At 41.6% G+C, this 24,918-nt stretch overlaps 1 protein-coding gene across 3 annotated transcripts in view; it reads left to right on the top strand.

Annotated features, from left to right (window-relative positions):
• Nucleotides 1-24,918, top strand: part of vwf (von Willebrand factor) — a 30,962-nt gene extending 6,044 nt beyond the window's left edge. For 2 of the 3 annotated variants that reach the window (XM_044036565.1, XM_044036564.1), the window contains exons 10-53: nt 24-70; nt 207-343; nt 1,351-1,489; nt 1,738-1,838; nt 2,381-2,576; nt 2,654-2,869; nt 3,773-4,019; nt 4,100-4,194; nt 4,930-5,081; nt 5,385-5,488; nt 6,493-6,631; nt 7,140-7,274; nt 7,355-7,501; nt 7,748-7,888; nt 8,656-8,754; nt 8,834-8,990; nt 9,395-9,562; nt 9,639-9,774; nt 9,859-10,168; nt 10,844-11,999; nt 12,080-12,184; nt 12,709-12,852; nt 12,950-13,093; nt 13,221-13,385; nt 13,499-13,545; nt 13,629-13,806; nt 15,334-15,575; nt 16,523-16,712; nt 17,708-18,049; nt 18,134-18,372; nt 18,468-18,570; nt 18,697-18,768; nt 19,432-19,536; nt 19,614-19,819; nt 19,898-20,047; nt 20,129-20,245; nt 21,239-21,419; nt 22,126-22,166; nt 22,270-22,386; nt 22,677-22,775; nt 23,979-24,107; nt 24,211-24,250; nt 24,341-24,438; nt 24,615-24,918. In XM_044036565.1, the coding sequence (XP_043892500.1) occupies nt 24-70; nt 207-343; nt 1,351-1,489; nt 1,738-1,838; nt 2,381-2,576; nt 2,654-2,869; nt 3,773-4,019; nt 4,100-4,194; nt 4,930-5,081; nt 5,385-5,488; nt 6,493-6,631; nt 7,140-7,274; nt 7,355-7,501; nt 7,748-7,888; nt 8,656-8,754; nt 8,834-8,990; nt 9,395-9,562; nt 9,639-9,774; nt 9,859-10,168; nt 10,844-11,999; nt 12,080-12,184; nt 12,709-12,852; nt 12,950-13,093; nt 13,221-13,385; nt 13,499-13,545; nt 13,629-13,806; nt 15,334-15,575; nt 16,523-16,712; nt 17,708-18,049; nt 18,134-18,372; nt 18,468-18,570; nt 18,697-18,768; nt 19,432-19,536; nt 19,614-19,819; nt 19,898-20,047; nt 20,129-20,245; nt 21,239-21,419; nt 22,126-22,166; nt 22,270-22,386; nt 22,677-22,775; nt 23,979-24,107; nt 24,211-24,250; nt 24,341-24,438; nt 24,615-24,800 (7,462 nt within the window). In that variant the 3' untranslated portion in view covers nt 24,801-24,918. Of the gene's footprint in view, nt 1-23; nt 71-206; nt 344-1,350; nt 1,490-1,737; nt 1,839-2,380; nt 2,577-2,653; nt 2,870-3,772; nt 4,020-4,099; nt 4,195-4,929; nt 5,082-5,384; nt 5,489-6,492; nt 6,632-7,139; nt 7,275-7,354; nt 7,502-7,747; nt 7,889-8,655; nt 8,755-8,833; nt 8,991-9,394; nt 9,563-9,638; nt 9,775-9,858; nt 10,169-10,843; nt 12,000-12,079; nt 12,185-12,708; nt 12,853-12,949; nt 13,094-13,220; nt 13,386-13,498; nt 13,546-13,628; nt 13,807-15,333; nt 15,576-16,522; nt 16,713-17,707; nt 18,050-18,133; nt 18,373-18,467; nt 18,571-18,696; nt 18,769-19,431; nt 19,537-19,613; nt 19,820-19,897; nt 20,048-20,128; nt 20,246-21,238; nt 21,420-22,125; nt 22,167-22,269; nt 22,387-22,674; nt 22,776-23,978; nt 24,108-24,210; nt 24,251-24,340; nt 24,439-24,614 lie in introns of those variants that run through there. The other variant, XM_044036566.1, reaches the window with a different exon arrangement.

Here is a 24,918-nt window from a genome sequence, read left to right on the forward strand (position 1 = left end):
TCTGAGTTGTCTATTTCCTGCAGTGTGTGTCGTGACGGTTCATGGGAATGCACCAATGAAGGCTGCCCTGGTGAGGAAGACACACAGCGGCCATGACACCATAACACAATTATTATAGATGTATTATTATTATTATTATTGTTATTATAATAATAATAATAGAGAATTATAGATACACTTCTTACACTTGTGTTGCTTGTGTGTAGGTGAGTGTCTCGTGGTGGGACAGTCTCACTTCAAGACATTTGACAACAAGTTTTTCACCTTCACCGGCCACTGTCAGTATCTGCTGGCAAGAGACTGCACTGACAGTGGGTTTTCTGTCGTTATTGAGAATGTACAGGTAATCACTTCACAATATTCACAATATTTAACCTTCTCATGACCTTGAAATTTTGTGATTTAAAGATCCAGTGTACAATACTGAGGACTTTACTACAAATAACTATGTTTGTGTAAGATGAGATTTATTTAGTGGATTTATGTTGTATGTAGTGCAGGGACTTCCAAACTGGGGCACTTGTACCCCCAGGGGTACACAAAGTGATGTAGAGGGTACGCAAAGACAAACAGAGAGACACAAGTGTTTGACACAAGTGTGCAGGAATAGGGGGTACATGGTTAGAGGTCAAATGTCTGAAGGGGTACGGGACTGTGAACAGTTTGGGAACCACTGGTGTAGCAGTTAGCACTCTTGCCTTTGCAGCAAGAAGACCCGGGTTTGGGCCCCAGTTGGAAGAAGGGACTTTCTGCATGGAGTCTGCATGTTCTCCCCTTGTGTGTGTGTGTGGGTTTTCTCCAGGTTCTCCAGCTTCCTCCCACAGTCCAAAAACCTGCATTTTCAGGATTAGGTTAATTGGACACTCTAAATTGACCATAGGTATGAGAGTGAATGGTTGCTTGTCTATATCTGTGGCCCTGTGATGGACGGGTGATCTGTCCAGGGTGAACCCCGCCTATGGCCCTATGTCAGCTGAGATTGGCAGAGGCCACCATTTTGGGTCTTGATAAGCTAGAGCATTTTGAAGCTTACTGTAGATTCTGCAAAATGCTCTAACTCTGTAAACCTGATACAACGAAGGAGGAAATGGCAGAGAGAGTGGAGAGACTTGTTAAAGTGTGTTCACATCCTTTCTGATCTTTAAAGGCCACTGTAGGTTACTGCATTTGGGAAAGGGAGGGGTTAGCAGAGGAGTCCTTGGTTTGTCATTAGTCACTAAATCTTACACACTGGACCTTTAACCTATCTTTTTAATGTTATTATTATTGTTACTATTATTATTATTATTATTATTATTATTTGTATTATTTGTATTATTATTATTATTATTATTATTTGCTGTGTTTCAGTGTGCAGATGATCAGGACGCTGTGTGCACACGCTCAGTGACACTCAACCTGCCAACTCTGGAAGACATGACAGTGAAGCTGAAGCATGGGGGAGTTGTCTCTGTCAACAGCATGGACATCCAGACCCCACTGCATCATGGTAAGCCACTTTGCAAGTTGCCTCATAAATGACTCCCTCAAAGCATTATTATGTAGAACTAGGAGCTGGACATATTTGTTATGTGTCAACATGGACCTTAAGCTGAAAGAAACTTTGCTTTTATAGTGTGTTGCAGTCATGTCACCATCAATTAAAATCTTTCCATTTGAAAACCCATGTCAAAATCTCCCCTGACTAATGTGATACTGATACAATAAATGCAGTTGCTTGTGTGCACAATCTCACAGGCCGTCTGCATATCCAGAGATCTGTCCAGGCGTCAGTACGTGTCAAGTTTGGAGACGACCTTCGTCTAGACTGGGACGGGCGGGGCAGGGTGCTGTTAAAGGTGGAGTATCTTTTATTATTGTTTTTATTTCTTATGATGTTATTCCTGTTATGACCAGACACAGGCTGTGAGTGGTTCAAGGAAGTCCACTGCAGCTGCGATGATCAGGCCTTTATACCAGAACCTTCTATGCCGGACCAATCAGCTACCGGAGTCCACTTAGACTCTCGCACACATGTCATTCTCTCAAACAGGCACACCTGCATCCCATCTGACACTCTACTACAGACACATACACACAAGGAAAACCCTGGGGTTGTAATAATCCCATTACAGTGTCCATAAAAAGTATGAACATGAGCAATAACATGGTCAGGCTGAGAGTTTTCAAAGTAAAATATCACGCACAGCACATGCCATAATCAAGGAAGGTTTGTTGCGTCATTGTATCCAGTGCTCTTTTTGGAGAATTAAAAATGAGGTCATTTGTTCTAGAACTTAAAGGTTGTCCCAATATTAAAATTCAACGTATTTCAGTGATAATTTGTAAAGATATGTGTGATAAAGATAACAACTGTGCTGAATTCTGTCTATCACCGCAGCTGGGACCGAGATGGGCGGGGCAGACCTGTGGTCTCTGTGGTAACTTCAATGGTAACCAAGGAGACGACTTCTTGTCTGGTTCTGGACTGGTGGAGGCAGGTCCTCAGGCGTTTGGACAGTCATGGAGGATCAATGGAAATTGTGAATCCATGTCCAGACATGAGCGTGATGCGTGTGCCTCTAACCCCAAGAGAGGTATTTAAAGGCTCACAGACACATGTAAAGAAACATCTAGTGAACTCTAATCTCTAATCCTGATCCTCGTCTTTCAGTGCACTTTGCAGAGGAGGCGTGTGCGACGATAATGTCTGACGTGTTCACTCCATGCCACTTCCTGGTGAACCCTGCTCACTTCCAGCGATTCTGTCGCTACGACGTGTGTGCGTGTGAGGACGGAGCGGAGTGTCTCTGCTCTGCTCTGTCTGCCTATGCTGCTGCCTGTGCTGCAAAAGGAGTGTTGCTCAACTGGAGGTCTCCTTCACTCTGTGGTATATTCTACAGTTTATCACACCTACAGAATTAAAACACACTCAGTCAGCTTGAACTGAAATTTGAATGCAGTAGCTGGTGTTTGACCAGAGAGGCAGTAGCAGATTTTTACACTAACATTTGAAGATTTGCACATGGGTTAGCAATAATTATTACTAGATACTCATATACACTTGTTTAGACCTGGAGAAAAAAGCAGTTTAGGGGTTTAGTTACACTTTAAGTAACCTTATTTGATCACACTATTGGTTTAACAGTCAACATGTAACACAAAAACCAAGACAGCAATTGTATCTAATAAGGAAATTGGCTTCATTTCATATGTGTGGGAATCTGAAGTTTGAAAGTGTTTTATCTTCCGTTATTTGTATATGGTTTGGCCATCTAGCATCTACCATGGCCCTCAGATTAAAAAAAGGCAGACATTCTGTGTGTAGGAAGATGTTATAGAGCTGCGGCAATCACAGAAATCACAGAAATAATAATTATACAGGTTGCAAATCACTTCAAGTTATATGCAGCTTGTGGTTATAATAAATAAACTCAATAAATAAAATTATTGAGTTAGTGAAGTTACTGAGTGTCTTAATGGGATCAGGATAATTTGATTACTATTATCATTATAAGATAATACAGTTCAACTCCTTTGCTGCCCAAAATGTGGGTACACAAGTAGGACTGCAACAATTAGTCATTTTATTTTTTGTTAATACATTCTTTGCTCCATGTGTCACAGAAATCATTAAAACTGAATAATTTTGGTTTGTTATTAAATAAGACATTTGAGAACATCATAATTTTTCGGATCAGAATTTTCTGACATTTTGTGTATCAAACAGTGTTCGATTAATTGAGAAAGTAATCACTGATGACGCATGGATGGACTTGGTTTGTATCCCCAGCACTGGAATGCCCTGAGGGCCAGGTGTACGAGGCCTGCGGGAGTTTGTGTGACCGGACGTGCCGTGCTCTGTCCGGCGCTGAGGCTGACTGTGACAGCGAGAGGCTGTGTGAGGAAGGCTGTTTCTGCCCCACTGGAAAATACCTGAGCGACACTGGAGAGTGTGTGACCGCGGACGAATGCACCTGCCTGCACAATGGACAGCTCTACCAGCCCAGCGACGTCTACGCGGATCAAAACAGTATTTGGTTAGTGACGTTAGTGCGTGTATTTATTCAGACACTAGTCGAAACATTTTATCCTGAGAGACATTTCGTTTGTTGTGTAGCTACTGTGAGAACGGCTTCATGCGCTGCACCTCCTCTGAAACCAGTAACCTGCTGTCTGACCTCTTCTATGATGATGACCTTGCCCCTTCCAGAGGTACACTTTCAGTATTTTAATGTGTTTAATGACTTGGGTCATCTGCTGATGTTTTGCATCTAATCATAGACCTTTTAAAAAATAGCAGACGTAGTGTTTCAGTTGCAAAACCAACCCCCATTTTGAAGCCCTTTCTATATGTGAATTGACCAGTACATGACAGGCAACCAGACATTGATAATACAAGCAGTCAATCACAATCTGCTAACTCAACTGTATCGTCCAATTTCCTCTAAATAGGATGATAATTTGCAAAATTAAGGAATTGAAGAAGACTGAAACTAGCAAATGAGGCCATTAACTCCTCAGTAAAATGTTTACTGATGACGATCATTCATTTAAATTGACCGTCTGGTTAACTTGCTAATTCCTAGTAAATCTACTTCCACCTTTTGAATAAGGTCCATGAGTTTAACATGAGATTTGCTCTTGAAATATGTCATGAACAACTAATTAACTGATAAACAAGAGGAAGCACCAGCAAATCTCATTCAAGTCCCCGATCTCATAAGTTTAACGGTTATTTTCATAATGTGAGTCTTAGGCCATGATCTACATCCTTAGAAGAGCGCATCCAAATGAGGTTTTTCATTTTTTTGTTATTCTGCTCTAAGCCAAACAAAGACAGACAAAGACACAGATGATTCATGTACATGAGTTGTACCATCTAGAGATTGATGATAACCTTTATTTCTAATTTAATTTAACTGTACCATGATGCTTTTATGTATACAGATCGACGGTCAGCCCAGTGTCCTCCTCCATTGATGCGTACCGAGTGTAATGCTGGAGAAAAGGGCTTGGAGTGTGCCCGGACCTGTCAGAACCTGGATCTGCCCTGCGTCAGCCTCGCCTGCATCCCTGGATGCCTCTGTCCTCCTGGCACGGTAGGTGTAGTGTTACCGGTGTCTATGTGTGTGTGTTCCAGGTATTAGATATGTTGTGGGGACTTAAATCAGTTTACACGGTCACATTATGGGGACTTGTCTTCCTTATGAGACAAAAATAAAGTCCTCATAATGTGAATTATTACATTTTAAGGTGAAGGACATGTTGCATGGTTAGGGTTAGGTCAGTAGTAGTAATGGTTAAAGTCATGGAGACCAGACTCTGCGTGTGTGTGTGTGTAAAAAAGTACCAAACATGGAACCCAGAGCATACTAAGTGATACTTAGTGGATTGATTAACAGGTCCGTCATCGCAGAGACTGCATTGCACCAGAGCGCTGTCCCTGTTACCATAACAACAGGCCATATGCTTCAGGACAGACCATTTCTGTGGACTGCAACACCTGGTAAAATGATGATGGTTGTATTTGTGAACATAATAGTTAATGCTTTTCCACAAGACAGTTCCACCTCCTGCTGCCTACAGAAAATATCCAGCATCATTTTGTCTGAACCTCTGCTGTTACAGGTCCATGAAAACATCAGAAAACAACAGAATCTTTCTAAAGCAATCATTACCTGAACTCTAGACACACTAAAGTGCACAGCTGATTATCTATAGGAGCTTCCCAAGCTTCAGAAGCACTTAGAGGCCCCTAAATATTTACCATCATGATCTTGATCAGCTATCAGTCAATTAAAAACCATGACACAAACCGCGTGTGATGACACTGGGAAGCAGCATGGAGTCATGGGAATTGTTTGGATCTCGTGTTCATGTGCACTTTACTGAGAGAGGTATGGTGGCAGAACATGCAGCAAAGAGTAGTCAGGATTTATTAGTGATATTTTAATGCAGAAATAATAATAACAACATGCTTTAGATAAGCACTGAAATTATATTATGTAATCCCTTTTACCAATAGTAATCACTAGAAATATTCACAAAATCTAAAATAAACAACAACAAAAACAACATTTTGACCATAAATAAACAGCCATTACTCTTCATTACATGTCATTCATTTGTACATTACAGGAAAACAACTGTAACTTAATAACTCCTTATTTTGTTTTGTACCAGAACAAAGTAGTAAACAGTGTTTTAGTTAATTTAGTAAATGGAAGATTTGTTGTAGCCCAAGCCAAAGTGAAGTGAAGTGAAGTGAAGTGAATACCTCCAAGGCCTGTTTGTAGCACTGATCTACCATAATCTAGTTATTTATTTATTTCTATTTTTAAAGGCATATACGTGCGTGTTGAAATGTGTGTCTTTTTATATGCCTCTCTCTCGCTTACAGTATATTTATTTCCTATTTAATCACTGCACTAATATACATTGAAAGTAATCCTGGATCTTGAATCCTGGGCCGTGCACTCTGCTTGGATAACAGAGTTTGTGGTTTTACAGTGTATGTGAGAACAGAAGGTGGCGCTGCACAGAGAAGCTGTGTGATGGCGTGTGCCACACTCTGGGGGAGGGGCATTACATCACATTTGATGGCTTCAAGTACTCCTTCCCTGGCCTCTGCCAATATGTCCTGGTTCAGGTAAGATATCCAATTTAAATTGGGTAAATACTTCATGCTTTTATAAGCATTTACCATCACCATTTATTAATGTTTCAACTAGTCATGTATTAATGTCATTCAGGTTAATTCATTACTTAAGCATACTTTACCTTTTTAAAGATTTTTAAACATGCATTCCTTCACTCTGACTTCATACATGTATGGGAGTACAGCATATCCATAATTAAGCATTTATTAGCCATTATTATTAATATTATAATTATGCTCACATAAGGCTTATTTAATATACTTATATATGTGTGAAGTCTCTCTTAAGCAGCATAACCCACTTAAAGGAACATAATGTTTTTGATTCAGTTATGACTACCAGTATCAACTTTTGAATAATGTATGAATTAATACCTTGGTTCACCTGAATGGCATTATTACATGTTGAGTTGAAACAATAATTGACACTTTATTTGTGTTAATAATAATGTACCCTTAATATAAAGTGAAAGAAATGATCATTTACGACTGTTCTCAGGATATGTGTAATGGAGAAGAGGGTTCGTTCAGAGTGCTGGTGGAGAATGAAGCCTGTGGAATTGTGGGACATCGCTGCGCTAAAGCCATCACAGTCTTCTACCACGGCGGCTTGATTGTTCTACAACATGGAGAGGTAACACACATGAATGCCCGAACCAGCTCACGTTCTCTATGTACTGTGTGTGTGTGTGTCTAATGATATCATTGATTCAGGTGAAGATGAAGAGGCCGGTTCTGCAGGGCTCACAGGTGGAGATTGTTCGATCTGGTCAGTTTTACACTCTGCTGCTGGGGAAACACATCTCTCTCAGCTGGGACCAGGGAACCCGCGTCATGGTCCACATCTCAGCCTCGTACAGGGTACTGGTATATCAAAACACTACTATGAATCAAACCTTTTTTTCAGGTTCAAACCAGTGTATAGGTGAATGTATTGAGAAGCGAGTTTGATAGTTGAAGTTTTATAATCTTGAATCCTAGATTCTGCTGTTTATTTCCTCTCAGGATTCACTTTTTTCGTGATCCTTATTGAAAACAGACTCTGTCAGGGTCTCCCAATTGTGGGACCTTCGGGTTAAGGAAATGTCATTATTTTTTTGTGTTTAGGGCCGGGTGTGTGGTTTGTGTGGTAACTTTGATGGCAACGTCAACAATGACTTGATCAGCAGTAACAACCAGCTGGAAGTGGACCCCCCGCACTTTGGAAATTCCTGGAAAGTCGTTCCCAGCTGTGCTGATGTCACTCAGGTAAAGTTTTTTCTTTAAAATTGCTTTAAGTTGAAGAAATTGGCTCAGGTTCTTTTACAGGTTTTAGGCCATTCATTTACACATCAGAAATATTTGGATCCTTACATCTAATGCCTTCTTTGTAGAGTTAGAGTTAATATTTAGTAGTAGTAACTAGTTCAACTTACTAGTACTGATTAAGTACATCAGTTAATCCACTAGCCACCACCTTTTCTTTTTTTCTTTTCCCTCTCTTGGGAGTGTATGAAGTGTCATTCACAGACATGTCTGCACCACCAGTTTCAGGCATCAACACAGTTTCCCTGTGGTCACAACACCCACAGTAACACAGCTTAAAACTTTACAACAGCTGATCCACCATCACTCTGTATATTGTCCACACTCAGCCATAAGTCCCTCTCACTTGTGTTTGACAATTCGTCTTCTTGCAACAAGAAGTCTTAAGAGATCTGAGTGATGCTTCAGTAATGTTGTCAGACTTTAACAATATTATTTTGAGCTATTTGTGGGTGAAAAACAAACATGCTTAGTGGACATAAAGTAGAGTGTCACAGTCACCCAATAGGATTATATGGTAGCTTTAAACTGAAAATATGTGACTCTATTATATGCTTTAAGGTTTGAATCAACCTTGAACTTTATATACTCAGATACTAAAAAGGTTTACAATCATGCACACCTTCTGAAACCAAGATTCTGGCCCATAAATAACAACAACAAAGAGAAAAATCCTTTCATTCTGCACGTGTGTGTTCGTGTCTCCATAGATACCAGCTCCATGCAGCGACAACATCGTCAAGTTAGTAACGGTGGAGCAGTCGTGCCGTGTCATCACTGGCCCTCTGTTTAGAGAATGCAACAGCGAGGTGAGTGTGTGCAGACACACAAGATGAACCATCACACCATGAATGTGTCTCTTCTTTACATTTGACTGGATGACTGCAGGTGGATGCAGAGCCATATGTGGACATGTGTGTGGAGGCAGCATGCTCTTGTTCGTCGGTGGGCGACTGTGCGTGTTTCTGTGATGTCATTGCAGCGTACGCTCAAGTCTGCTCACAGAGCGGCGTATCTGTCACCTGGCGATCCAATGACCTTTGCCGTGAGTGTGAAGAATTTCTCTTGCCTTTCCATTCACACGCCAAGAACTGGGAGTGATGTCACCTCCGAGTGCATTATGTTCCAGTTGAGAAGTGGAAAAGGATACGTATCTCAAACTAGCCATTGTTAGCCACAGTTAGCGGTACCACTTCTACATGGTATTTTGCGCACACACAAACAGTGTCTTATGTCTGCAGATAAAAATGAAAAACTAATGTAATCGATTACAGTACAGTACAAAATGACAAGTTAAATTGTAAATATGCCTCAATGTTTGCTTAAATTCTATCTTAAACACATGTTTTAATGGATCAGTCTGCATTCACACGGCTGTTTGTAGTTTAGTGAACGGCAGAAGCCCCGTTTTTTCCCAGTCAGTCAATATAATGAGTTGTTTTCTTTTAGCCATGAGCTGTGAGGAGCTAAACCCCAGGAACCCAAGCACAGGAGAGGAGTTATGTCAGTGGAGGTATAACGCTTGTGGCCCTGCCTGTCCAATCACCTGTCAACATCCAGATCCACTCCAGTGTTCACTCACATGTGTGGAAGGCTGTCACCCTTCCTGCCCCCCAGGTATGCTAAAATAATGCTATGTAATTATTGTACAAATATAATTGAACACATTCTCATACTAACTAGTCTCTCTTAGGCCAACTACTGGACGAAGTGGCTCTGCGTTGTGTAGCGCCCTCTCAGTGTCAGGTGTGTATCCACGAGGGTCAGAGAATCTCCCATGGCAACAAGGTCATCCTCAACCACAATAACCCAGAGTTCTGCAAGATATGGTAATACTCTCTGCAAGATGTGATGTTTAGACCTGATCATCACTGCTTTTTAAATCTTGGCTCATTATTCTTATTTTGTTTTAGTCATTGTGACAACAACACCCTCACATGTGACCCATGCACCTCCCTCAATGATATCACCACTCCCGCACCAACGCCCTCCTATGCCACGTTCACAACCCTGCCCTTCACCACCTTGATGCCGGAGGGCACGTGTGACCGTGCCATGGATCTGGCGTTCCTGTTGGACGGTTCAGCAGCCCTGAGCAAGGAAGAATTCCAGGAAACCAAGGAGTTCATACTGGGAGTGATTGAACGATTCCGCATGGGCTCGGCTCACACTCGAGCCACAGTTCTGCTTTACCATTCTGGAGTGAAAACATACGACCTGCAGGTAGACCAACATATTATAGATACAGTGATACGCTTGCATATATTTACAGGATGCAGTGCTGGATTAAGCTGTTTGTACATTAAAGGTCCAGTGTGTAAGAATTAGTGGCATCTAATGTTGAGGCAACACACCCTTCACTTTCCAAAGTACGGTGGCCTTTCCATACCAAAAAGAGTGATCTCTCGTTCATCATTATCTCTTTAATAGAGGTAATTGACTGACTTTTGACTTTCTTTTTAATAACTGGCCAACTCGTTCTTTAAATAATCAGATACTTATACATTTATGTAGTAACTTAAAAATATTTGATTAGTTTAGTTATTTTAATGACCCGTTTTGTGTATTTAATATTTGGTTTAGTTATTCTTACCTAAGATATAGAAGTGGAAGTGCACTACTAACATATCAGCACTAAAATAAATTGCATCATATCAGCAATTGCTGCACGTATTTCTAAAGATAAGTCTTGGCATTGATAAAAAATAACACATCAGTCATTTATGTGGGAGGAGCCATTCTTCATAGTCTCAGTACAGAGGAGGGACATTGTCCAATATAATCACGGTACCTGCTCTGCACATGAACAAACAAACCTTATCTCTCTTACTTGACCGGGAATATAAAGAATCTTAAAATCTACAGTAAATAATAACACATTTTTGTCAACAACCCCAGGTTCAGAAGTGGCTGTTCAAGAAGACTGTGCGTGAGCTGCATTACACCGGAGGTGATGCAGCTTTTTTGGACGAGGCTGTGAAGTATTTGGTCATCAACATCTACGATAAGAACAAGCGGCCGAATGCCGGCCGAGTCGCGATCATCTTGACTGCCAGTAGCAACCCTCGCCCTGTTCGCTCCATCGTCAAGATGCTTCGCAAGAAATCCATCACCACGTTGACTGTGGTGCTGAGTCCTGGTGTGAACATGGGGCAGATTAATGACATCACCAAGACCAGCCCTGAAAACAGAGCGTACGTGCTGAGCAGCACAGCCGAGCTCTCCGATCGTCTGTTGGACTTAACAGATTACCTCTGCACCTTGGGGATGGAGCCTGAGGTGCCAAACACTCAGCCCACTGTGGGTAAAGCTCGGCAGACCACGACAACCACAGCCCAGATTCCTCCTTTGGGGCCAAATCCCACACTACACATTACCAGCACACCTACACCTGCTACACCTTCTACCGCGTCTCCTTTTACCACCTCGCCGTCCTCCTCTCCGCCTGTCAAAGATGTCACATTCATACTGGAGGGCTCTGATTCAGTCGGTGACGTGAACTTTAATAAGTCACTCATCTTCCTGAATGAAGTTGTTTCGCAATTAGCAGAAAAGGAGGAGGTCATCCGCATCACTGTGATCCAGTATTCCGTCACGGTCACCGTGGAGATCAGTCGGTGGGAGGTGAGGAGACAGAAGACGCTGCTGCTGGACAGGTTGAGACAGATTCGTTGGAGGGGTGGAAGTAAGACGAACACAGGCCTGGCCGTCACTACGACTTTAGAGGAAACCATTGTCACTCAGCCTTCACAAGGCCCCACCCCTCCTCAGCTTGTTTTTCTTGTGACGGAGAACCCACCCACTGACACAGTGACCCGTCCTCCATCTTCCACCAGTCACACACAAGTGTATCCTATTGGGGTTGGAACAAAAGTGCGTGAGACTGACCTGTTGCCATTCAGCTTCCCTCGACGCCCAGTGATAGTGGACGACTACAACAGGCTGACGACCCTAGTTCCTCATGTAGTCAATATCACACGGACCGCAGTTTGGCCCCGCTCCCCGACAATAACACCACTGGTCTCCCCCACGCTCTCCAGCCTGCCACCCTCAGGTACGGAGGATCGACGGGCTCAATGTAATTATTCAATCGACGTCACGTTTCACATGAAAATGAACATGTTTTTTGCACAGTGCCGTGTAAGAAGCCCGTGGATGTGTTGTTCCTGCTGAAGGCTGGAAACCAGTGTGAGGACATGAAAACGTTCATCCAAGCCTTCATCAAGAACGCTGACATAGGTAAGTTTGACCCACAACCTAAATGCAGGAATATTTTTAGAATTAATTATTTTCTGATGCATTGCGATTCTGAAACTCTGTGCTCGGTTGAATCAACTGAATATCGAAAGTACTGACTTCCAATGTATGTGTCACTGAGTTTTATTACATTCAGTACACCGCAACCAATAAACTGGTTAAACGTCACATGGTATAAATGTTGTGCTTCTATGAAGCGAGCTGGACCAAAGCCACACAGTACGTACGCTGTGTGACCAACATGAGCAACATGTCACATTAGCACCCAGAGGTGGAGGATAAACAAACGGCCCCTTTAAATTTAAGCTGTTATTTGCCTATCCATGCATAGTATTTTATAGTGTAGTCTTTCACAATGAGCACATTCAGTTATTTTTTTTTCCTTTTACAACCCACAGCCTTCGAGTCATTCATGTGTATATGTTTTCAGCAATGCTCATGCAGGATTATTTGGCGTTCATGTGAATACAAGATCCTCCTCCTTGCTTGTTTGTGTGTGTGTGCAGGACTGAACAGCACTCAGGTGAGTGTGGTTCAGTATGGAGTCACCAACAAGGCAGAGTTCACCTGGAAGGTTGAGCAGAGCAAATCACACCTACTGGACCTGGTTGAGAGCATTGAGAGCGGGACCAGTGCTGCTCCTGCACTAGGTAGTGGATGTACAGTACATGCACATGGCCGCACACACACACACACACACACACTAAAGACATGAACATATAACCTCACTGTTCGGTGTGTCTTCAGGGTCTGCACTGAGGTTTGCCGTGCAGTTGTCCATCTCATCAGTCAGCGGAGGAAGACTGGGTGTGGCCAAGGCTGTGGTGATGCTGGTGACAGACAAATCAGCCGATGATGTGACAGAGGCAGTTAATGAAGCACTGGCAGCAGGTAAAGCAAGCTGTCACAGATGCAGCAGCTATCCACCCACCCATCCATGATTTGTTCTCCTTCGTCTTCTTCTATCAGAGTCTTTATGTGGTCATTAAGTTTCATTGACACACGTGTCATCACACAGGTGTGTCAGTGTTCCCCATTGGTGTGGGGCCCCACTATGACAGGAATGAGCTCGGTGTGCTTGGGCGCCATGGCAACCAAGACAACACCTTGCACCTAAACAGCATGGATCAATTACGGATGTTGCTGACTCTGGACCACGGTTTCACAGAGAGGATCTGCAGAGGTGCATACACACACACATATTGTAGAGCGTGATCTATAATTAATTATACTTTTAATAACATTGATTTGGTCATTGATTTCTTTAATAGAGATGTTCTGTGCTTTGGTTCTCAGCCGGTCCACCAGGAGTGTGTGTCGACGACAATGGAAATGAGAGAAAAGTGAGTCCTATCAGCAAAGATTCAAAGACGCAGCAGCCTGAGCAGCCATGAGAACACTTGGATCATGTGTTTGTGTGTTTCAGCCCGGTGAGTCATGGTTACTGGAGGATGGCTGCCACTCTCTTCTGTGCCATCCTAGTGGGGCAGTGACGGTGCAGAATCACAAAGTCAGCTGTGACAGACTGGAACCACCAGCCTGCAGAAACAACATCCCACCTCTCAGAGTCCAGGAGACCTGCGGCTGCCACTGGGAATGTCCATGTATGTACACTTGAAGAACCAGATCTCCTCTGAATATTCTAATGTCAATATCAATGCAACTACTCAGCTCTACTCTACTCGGTTCGGTATCAGGCCCGTTGTTTCCTCCTCTACGTGGGTTGTGTTGTTGTCATAGCACGGCTGCATGAAACTGGCGTCGTTTCATCAGCTACACAAACTCTAGAATAATGATGAGCAAAGCACTGTGCGGTGTACTGAATCGTTAGAATCAGATCATTAAAAAGATTTGTTCAGTACTTCCTGTTGTGATCTCCAGCTTTTAGCAGTGCTGTCGCTAAATACACCAGGCTGCTCTGTTAAATATGGAGATTTTAGAAATGCTCTTGTTGATGTTGGAGATTAACACATTAATTAGATTAGATAACACGTTTTCAGTCTTTTTAATATTTTTATCGGATCTCAAGTTCGGGATTGTTGTGTGGGACGTCGCGCTCATGACTCTTCCAGTGACGACGCTCTCTGTTGACGTCACATTTTAGTGTTGGTTTGCTTGGAACCTTGTCAGAACAGGAACAAAAATAAGCACCTGGTACGATCCCTAATGAAAAAAACAAAAAAAAAAAAACAGTCGAGTCAAGTCGAGTAGTGCTAATGAAAAGTGCCATCGTTCTCACTGATAACATGACTGACAGCAGGGAATCTACAGCTGCCTCATCAGGAAGTTTAAATGTATTCTCCTCCTCCAGTTAGGATTTACCTAACGGGAGCAAAAGCCTATGACATGAGGCAACACTAGACCAACAGCTCCTCTTACTTTACTTACTTTAATATTGCAGAGTAAACTTAAGACAGAGTATTAGGGCTATACTGCAGCAAAACAAACATTTAAGCTTTCTAGAATTAACTCATCGCACTTATGAGGAGTAGAGCTGAAGCGATGAATCGATGACTAAATTAATCGTCAACTATTTTGACAATCGATTAATTGGTTCGAAGCTTTTTTCATGATTAAAACAAGATTTCTGATTGTTTAAGCTTCATTTCTTTGCTCTGAATAACAAAGAAATCATTAAAAGTCAGACATTTGAGAACATCATCATGTCCAGGTTTGACGAACACCGATCAACATTTTTTAAGGTTTTCTGATATTTTATGGACCAAAAGATTCATCGATTAATCGAGAACATAATCGACCGATTAATTGATTATGAAAATAATCGTTAGTTGCAGCTCTCTTATAGTTTGACTTATATGAAGCACTTACTTACTTCTATACGATTCTGCCATACGACTTCTCAAAGCCCTGATACTGATGCTAATGTGATGCTAATGCTTATTTGTGAAGTATAATGTCACAAAACGCTCCATGTCATCTTGTTGCACGTTGCAGCTGAACATCGTAGATTTTGCTTGGACATTATATTTCAACGGTTTCTATTACAAATTTAATCTCAAAAGCCATCCAGTATTCCAGTGTGTTTATGGGTCACATGACCAACACTCTAATGTTCCCGCCTGCTGTGTGTGTGTGTGTGTGTGTGTGTGTGTGTGTGTGTGTGTTGACAGGCATGTGCATGGGCAGCTCCACCAACCATGTGGTGAGGTTTGATGGCTTGGCACTCAGGCTGGATGGGGAGGGCCGGTGCTCCTACACACTGCTCACTGTTAGCAGAGGCACCAACAAGGGGTCAGAGGTCAAACTTCACAGTGGACCTTGTCAGAACCCAGAGAGTTACAACCAGGTCTGCATGAAAGTCATGGAAGTGATTCATGGCTCACACACGCTGCTGCTGAAGGATGACATGACGGTAAGTGGCCATGATTTTAACATGTTTACTGCAATAAATGATTTTAGCAAAAATAATCTTATTTTAAGAAAAAGAAAAACTACTTTAAGCTTTAATTGCCAGTCACAAGGTAAAATAGTGGTTTGCATGAAATCTGCTAATTCACAAATAATTCTTTGGTATACATTTTTATTAAAACAATCTATTCCAAGTAAATATGTATTGTTTTTCTTATTGTCTGCAGATTTACAAACTAGTTCTTTACAAACTAATTCTTTTTTCTATTATTATTCTAGTAGGGCAGTTTTTGCAGTGCAACATGTTTTTTTTAAATAAGCAAACTGCTACTTTATAACTAATAATAAAATAAATACAGTCACATTTTGTGTCTAGTTTTGTGTCTACTCAGTATTTCGCTGAGCTCGTGCCGTAAGAAAGGGAACTAAAACGCTGATGCACACACAAATGCTGTGAGTCTTCAAAGGAGCGTGCTTCATTTAACACTGACAAAATGTCTTTGAAAACCCTGGCGTTGCAGTTAACACTGATGAACAAAGCAAAGAAGTCTCTGTGTCACTTATTAATATACACATATTAATACACTGTGACACATTTATTATAAAACACAATAAAAGCACCACATTGCCCTAAATAGCAAAGTTTAGATTGCACATTGTTATACTTTCTTGTGAAAATGCACATGATGTTTAGTCCACATCCAGTTTTTCGGATGTTTTTTAAATGTTGTAAATCTGAAGCTTCCTCTGAAAAGTGATGCTAAATTGTTCCATAATGTGTTGCCTAAACATTTTGACTAAAGGCTGTTTGTCTCACTGCCACTGCTCACTCCACAGTTCCCCTCAAGGAACCAGATACAAAAAATATCAAAAGAATGATAATAAGTAAGTATGATAGTAAGAAAATTAAAACATTTTAAAATTCCTCTGCGTGTTTATTCGTCTGCGTAGGCAGTGATTGACGACGAGGAGCTGGCGCTGCCGTGGAGATACAACGGCCTGGAGCTGGTGCGTTATGGAGGAGTGATGCTGCAGCTGAAATCAGACCACGGTTACGTCCTGACTTTCACTCCGCAGAGCAACGAGTTCACCATCACACTGCCGAGCTCCTCCACCACCAGCCACACTGCTGGACTCTGTGGTAAAAGAAATAGCAGCCCATAATACTGCATTTCCCCCCTCCACTCTCTCCTTTATTTGCTTCTATTTATTTATTTATTTATTTATTTAATAGGGACAATGCAGTTTAACTTAGTTCCCAGACAGCGACGGTGTGCTGCACATGATGATGTGAGAGTTTATAGCACATTGCTAATATGCCCCAGTCCCTTGTTGGGCTTTTATATGTAAAATACATTTATATAAAACTGCATATACATGAAAACACAACAACATGCATCACAGCAGACATTCACCTGTAATTAGTTTATTTAAAATGATCAACCATCTAGAACCTTTCATATCTGAAATTGATTTGATTGTGAATTTCATTGTTATTGCATATTTTCATTGTTGAAACAATGCAGTGTTTTACAGTTACTGTTATTCACTGTGCTCCTAGTTGCTCTCCTGTAAATCTGGAGAGGGATTCTGGAGTTTTGACAGATTTAAACACTAATTTAAATCATTTTATTGCATTATATATATTTTTTAGAACAAGACAGGTTAAACAACTTGCACAAAGGATGGGATGAATTTCATTTCCATATAATTGACAACAATGTATGAAATGAAAATGAAAAAAAAAGGTGAAACAAATCCCAATATTATCGTCATCCAATAGAATGAAACAAACAAATGGCACAAATGTGTTGTTAACAGCTTCATAGTTTAAAAGGTCTAAAATGACATCGGTAGATACTCAAGTTTGTGCAGTGGTGGAAAGAGTAAGGTCAACGTTTATTTACTCCATAATGGATATGATTTTAAACGTAGGAAATGACTTCCAAGATAAACATACTTAAGTAAAAGTAAAATTATAGATAAAAGTACACAAAAACCTCATTTACTGTAACGCGATTCATTACTTTCCACTTCTGAGTTTGTGATATCGGACACAAAAAAGTGGTGCAAGTCAATAATATTACAGGAAATCAGTGTATGACTGAGTGACATGCTTTGTTTGCTTCCCTGCAGGTGCGTGTGGGGAGGAGCAGGTTAATGTCCTCTCTTTACGTAACGGCAATACAACCACAGACCAAGCAGCCTTCACCTCAGACTGGACCGTGGCTGTGGACGGCAGTGTTTGTCTGCCAAAGCGGAAGCTGGTATGCTCGTCTGCGGTAACTATGGGATGTCAGGCCCTGCGTTTAGAGGCATTCGAGCGTTGCCATGCACACATTCCCGTTCAGGTGTTCCTCTCCAAGTGTGAGGAGCAGGCGTGTGAGGAGTCAGATGTGTGTGAGCTCATCGCTGCCTATGCACGCCTGTGTAGACAGAGAGGCATATGTGTGAACTGGAGGAGTCCTCACCTCTGTCGTGAGTCACTTCCTTATGTCGCGTCACTATGTTCTTTTCACGCGTGACGTCGTCTGAGCCTAAATTTAAACTTTGTTCTTGTAGCGTTATCGTGCCCCAGCTCCATGGAGTATGACGCGTGTCGCACAGGTTGTGTGGAGGACTGTGGCAGCATTCAGACATTGCGGGGTGACTTTTCCGTTGCCAGGGGTAACAACTCATCCTGCATGGACACACCCACTGAGGGCTGTTTCTGCACCGGAGGCACCATTTTGCACAACGGACAGTGTGTATTTCCGGAAGCGTGTAGGCAATGTGTCGACCACCATGGACACAAGTATAGGGTGAGAATAACAAAAAACTATTTAATTATAATTAAGAGAAAATATAGTGTAATTATTATAGTAAATATAATAATTGTTTACTTTTGCTTGTACAGTATATGCAGAGTTGGGTGCCAGACGAGAGCCCATGTTTGATTTGCATGTGTTTGGACCAACAACGCATCAACTGCACTGCTCGGCCCTGCAATGACGTCAGACGTGAGCGCCCCCTTCTGTCCCTGCTGCTTTTGCTCAAAGTGTCTGTTTTAGTGGAACATTTGCAGATTTAACAGGCATGTTTGTGTGTGTGTGTGTGTGTGTGTGTGTGTGTGTGTGTGAGTACAGCTCCAGTGTGTGGACCATGTGAGATCTTGAAGGAGGATAGAGAATCCAAGTGCTGCCCTCAGTATAAATGTGGTATGTGAGAAAAACACGTCAAACTAATGAGTGAAATGTCATAGAATCATACAAGGTTGCTACGTTTAAGAGTCCAGTGTGTAACTTTAAAGAGGGTGTATCGGCAGAAATGGAAGATATTACCCATGAGTGTAAATTGGGTTTAAAATAGTCCTTATTTGGTTTTTGTAGCTTTAGAATAAGATGTTTACATGAACTTTAGGCAAGTGTGTTGCCATTGTCATTCATTTTCACTCATTCTTACTCAAGTGGACCTACAAGGGTTTAGTATGTGTGAGACTGCAGATTATAATAAGGACTGAACTCACCCTGGACAGGTCACCACCAGGGCCAACATACACGTTCACACTCTCACCTACGGTCAGTTCAGAGTGTTGAATTATCCTCTGCATGCTTTTGGACTGTGGGGGGAAACTAGCGAACAGGACGAGATGAGGAGAGCCTGCAAACTCCACACAGACAGCTCTTTGGTCGAACTGGGTTCAAACTGGTGACCTTTTTGCTGTCAGCAATTACTCTCAGCTAGCCAGCCATAGCAGTTGTATACTTTACACAAATATGGGAAATATTTGCAATTTCTGTCAATAAAAACACTGATAGACACACTGGACCTTTAACTTGTATGCATTTACTACATCCACATGCATCTCTGTGACTTTTCAGTGTGTGATCGGGTGAACTGCGAGCTGCCTGAGGCGCCGCGCTGTGAGGACGGTCAGACCGCGGTTCTGAAAAACCCGGGGGAATGTCAGCCCGTACACGAGTGTGGTAGGCCATTTAATCGTTCTTTATGATGCGCAGTCTCTGTAAACAAACATTGACACATGTCATTTATTTCATCCCAGTCTGCAAAAAAGAAGAGTGCACTCTTCAAGCCCCGCCTGCTTGCCCCGTCCATCGGCAACTGTCGGTGACAAAGACCAAATGCTGCGATGTGTTTGAGTGTGTGTGCAGCTGCACCAACTCCACCCGCACCTGTCCTTTAGGGTTCATAACGTCGTCCTCGACCAACGACTGTAGCTGCACAGAGACCACCTGCCTGCCAGACAAGGCGAGTGTGCTTAACGCTCACTGAGCACATCTCCATTCCCGTCCTAACGTCCCTGTTTTTATTGTTATGCGTCTCCAGGTGTGCGTGGTCGGTGGGGTGGTCCACCCAGTGGGGAGTGAGTGGGTGGAAGGATGTGAAAAGTGCAGCTGCACTCTGCTCCAGGACAAAGAGACGGACCTGCACATCGCTCAGTGCACCCCGCCTGTCTGTGATCGGACATGTCCTCGGGTCAGACGCACACACGCAGACTTTGACATTGTGATGCTTCTGTGTTCTTTGATTCTTACATACATTTATTCTACATTAAAGGGCTCCACATACACTCCATCAAAAGGGCAGTGCTGTGGGAAGTGCACTCCGACCAGCTGTGTGGAGTCAAAGGGAGAGATGCGAGGAGACATGCTGATTGGTGGAAATCTCAGACATGTATGTGTGCAAAGCAATCCATACTAATGAGAGGATGTATTCATTTCCTTTAGGTTGTCAAAGCACAATTGTGTTACTATTATTATTCTCTATGCCCATGGTTCTCAAACTGTGGTACGTGTACTGCCAAGCGATGGAACCCAACCCCCATGGCTCCCTGGGCGCTGCTGAGTGGCTGCCCACTGCTCCTGATTCTCTGAAGGTTTCTCATAGAGGATGGAGGAGTAAAATGCAGAGATGGAATTTTCCTTCAGGGAAAAGTACTAATGCAAAATAGAAAAATATACAAATACCAGCGGTATGCAAGCGTCCTCTAGTGGTACTTAGAGGGAAATCAGATACACTCTTCTACTGTATATACCAGGTATTTAACCAAAGCAAAATAATAAATTCATTATTGATAATTAGAGTCACTGTATCTCTTGCTCCATCTTAATTGAAATGTGCTAGTATCTGCGAGTATACGTGAGGAAGAAGAGGAGGAGGAGGATGATGAAGAGAGAGCAAATGATCTTATTGGGAATAAATCTGCCTCCTGTGAAGAGTCTGTAGCTGATTTATCTCGATGTATTTACACCTCTGTGATGATGGGGTTAATTCAAGAGCTACTTTGAGAAACCACTAAACAACTAAAGTTTGAGAACCACTGCTCTATGCAATTTGTGGCATGTAAGATTTTTCTTTTCCATCTATTGCTGCGTTCCATTTACATCCATTACAAGTCGGAGCTGGGAATGACCTTTGAGTTCATGACATTCCAGAGAGAAGTTGGGGAGAAAAAACATTAAACTATGTGTACAACTGCAATCCTAACTCGGACTACGTGAGGTTTCTCTGAGGTTCCGAGTTGGAAATCCGAGTGTAAGGAAAGCCCCATGACCTCGGAAATTCCGAGCTCCGACTACCGAGGCAGCATGCCGTACATCTTCATCTTTACTGTATTTTTTTATACAATAATAGTGGTAATTTAAATATGTGTGTGTGTGTTTACAGGTGGGTGAGGTGTGGCAGTCTCCACACGATAAGTGTGTGCTGCACGAGTGTGTGAGAGTCAAAGACGAAGTGTTCATATCTGCAGCCAACGTCAGCTGCTCTGCTGTGGACACTCCATCCTGCCCACTGGGATCTGAACTACGCTGTGACATCATCGACTGCTGCCCCCACTGCCACTGTGGTAAATACTTACACATGCATACAAACACACAGTTCTATAGCTAAACAATCTGATACTACACACTGGGGTACGAGTTAGGAGAAGTTGCAGGGGTCATCCCTGAGCTTTTTTACTTTGATGAAGTCACCTGCTAAGTGGAAAAGTGAAGTCATTATAGTTATGTAATGCTTCTTCTGTACTCGCATACATTCATGAAGTCATAGTTAAGGGATACATGTTTTACTCTTTACAATAAGGATCACAACGACCATTAAGACAGGTAAAGTATGCTTAAGTAATTGAGTAATGTTTATTTAAAGAATATATTAACACAGAATGACATTCACAGTTACTTAAAGCTTTTAATGTCATTTTTAACTGTCAGTTACTATTGACATTAACAATAGCTTTATAGACCCTTGAATAATATATGAATTAATAACCTTAGTTATAACATTAGCAGTTATTAAATTCTAAACCTAATAAAGTAATGGTAATTAATGTACCCGTATTGTAAAATGTTACCATTTATGTCCTTTTTCGGTCAAAATCATCACACAAAAACTAAATAAATGATTAACTCACATTTTTAATACAACAAATTGTAGGTGTAGAGTGTGTCCAGCAGAGGGCACTCCCGTCTCACTTTCACCCTTGTTGACCCTGTTTTGTTTGATATTCTGTTGAGTAAAAGACATTGAAATCTTATGTGTTCTTCTTCCTGCAGCTCCCATGGATGTGTGTGTCCTCAACAACACTGTGATAGGAGTAAGTCACACAGCAGAGAGTGCTGCTTCCATAACAGAATCATTTGAGTGTCACTCTTCAGTGATGCAGCTGCATGTGTGTGCGTGTGTGTGTGTGTGTGCAGGCAGGCGAGAGGCTGATGGTGGATGTGTGCACACACTGTGTGTGCACAGTGGAAGACGGTGCAGTGAGGAAACACAGAGTGTCCTGCAGGAGAATCAGCTGTCCCACTTGCCCCATGGTAACCAGCATATCATCATCATTATCTTGTATCATCATCATCATCATCAACATCATCATGACTAACCATTCAAATCAAATGTGTTCTCTAATCCCCTGACCCGCATTTCTTCTCTGTTCATCATTAAATCTGTGACCACGTCATTTTCTGTGATTCTCTCTATTCAGAGGTAAATGGCAAGTTTTATTTATTTACACAAAATGGTCCCGCCTTATTCATGTGTGTGTATTTACAGTAACACAGTTCTTCATATATCAACTAACATGCAGTATTAATCACAACATTCTCAGGGTTACAGTTTGCAGAAGGAGGAGGACGCTTGCTGTGGTCACTGTGTTGCCACTGCCTGCTTCATTTCAAAGCCAAATGGAGAAGTAATGAGTGTGCAGGTCAGTGATTTTCACAAACACTTACACTGGACAGAGACATAGGGAAGTGTAGCACACATGAGTGTAGAATAGTATAGTTATAGGGCAGTATAGGACTGGCACTGTACTGTAACCACCAATGTTACTGTACTGCTATACTGTACTATACCACACTTTACTTAACTGTACTGTACCATACACAACTATAGCCACAAAACTTACTTCACTATACTATAGTAGTTAGCTATACTTTACTGTTCTGTAGCTATTCTTCTACACAACACTTCACTTCTATACGATACAATACTATACAGCTCCCACCAACACTATTGTACTATACTGCACTATACCATATTGCACTATACTATACTATACTACATTCATTATTCTATACTATACTATACTACATTATACTGTACTATACTACATTATACTATACAATATACTGTACTATACTACATTATACTATACTGTATACTACAATATACTGTACTATACTACATTATACTATACTATATACTACATTACACTACACTATACTATACTATATACTACAATATACTATGCTATATTACATTATACTATACTATATACTACATTGCACTATACTATATACTACATCATACTATACTATACTATACTACATTATACTATACTATACGACATTATACTATACTGTATACTACAATATACTATACTACATTATACTACATTATACTCATTATACTATACTATATACTACATTACACTATACTATACTACATTATACTATACTACACTGTACTATACTACATTATACTATACTATACTATACTCCATTATACTATATTATTCTATACTACACCATACTATACTATACTATACTATACTCCACTATACTATACTGTACTGTAGCACCCAAAACTACTATACTGAATATGATGAGACAATACTATACTCTTCTGTAGCCTCTAAACCTTTTATACTGTACTGTACTGTAGCTACCAAAACTACTATACTGCACTATGCTATACTATACTATACTATACTCCATTATACTATACTATAGCCACAAGAACTACTATACTGAATATGACGCAAAATATACTGTTCTGTAGCCTCTAAACCTTTTATACTATACTGTCCGGTAGCTACCAAACTAATATACTATACTATACTATACTGTACTGTGCCGTAATCTATTATAGTACAGTTTTTACAGTACGAGTATTTTTCTCCCTCCAGGTTAACAGCACTCATGAGGAGGGCTGCAACTTGTATACCTGTGGTGTAAACAGTAAAGGAGATCTTGTACTGCAGACCAGAGTGACCACCTGTCCTCCTTTCAACCGTCAAACCTGTCTGGATGAAGGCGTAAGACCAACGACACACAAACTTCCCTGTCTCCATTTCACATCATTTCCACACCTGCTTCTCAGATTTTTGAAAGATGTTTTCCTGTTGCTTTTGTTTTCAGGGGAAAGTCAGTCATATTGGAACGACATGCTGTGAGATGTGTAAGCTGAGCTGTGTCCTCTGCTGTATGTTCTACACTACTGAATGATAGCAGTGCTCTGATTTTAACAAGTGTGCATGTATATGTGAAGGCACAGAGCCACCGTGTAGGAAGACAGTGGGGACACTGAACTACATCAGAGTGGATGACTGCCAATCAGAGAACCAGATAGAGATGCACTACTGTGAGGTGAGAGACTACACACACACACATATTAAGGATGCTTAATAGATTTTCCCCTCTAGGATTAGCCTCTGAAGTTCATTGAAATCAAAACAATGTCCTGTAACGTTATCCCCTCACCCCCCACTCTCTCTGGTGCTGTCCATCTGTCCTCCTGTGTTGTGTGTCTGTCTGTGTGTCAGGGCAAATGCCACAGCAAGTCCATGTATTCCCTGGAGAGAGCTGCTGTGGAGCAGGAGTGTGTGTGCTGTTCTGCCGTGGAGACAGAGCCCCTCAGCGTTCCTGTCCTGTGTGCCAACGGCACTCGGAGCCACCACACTGTCCTGTCAGTCAGTGCATGTGACTGTCTGTCCAAACACTGCACCTAGAGGGACACTTTATACAGATTATACACGCTGATGCGTAACCATGTCAAATGTACCTATATGACAATACAAAGCAACACAAATGACAATAAAACAAACCTGACAGTTTTTGTAAGCACTA

Source organism: Solea senegalensis, linkage group LG10 (genome assembly GCF_019176455.1).
Source record: "Solea senegalensis isolate Sse05_10M linkage group LG10, IFAPA_SoseM_1, whole genome shotgun sequence".
NCBI lineage: Eukaryota > Metazoa > Chordata > Actinopteri > Pleuronectiformes > Soleidae > Solea > Solea senegalensis.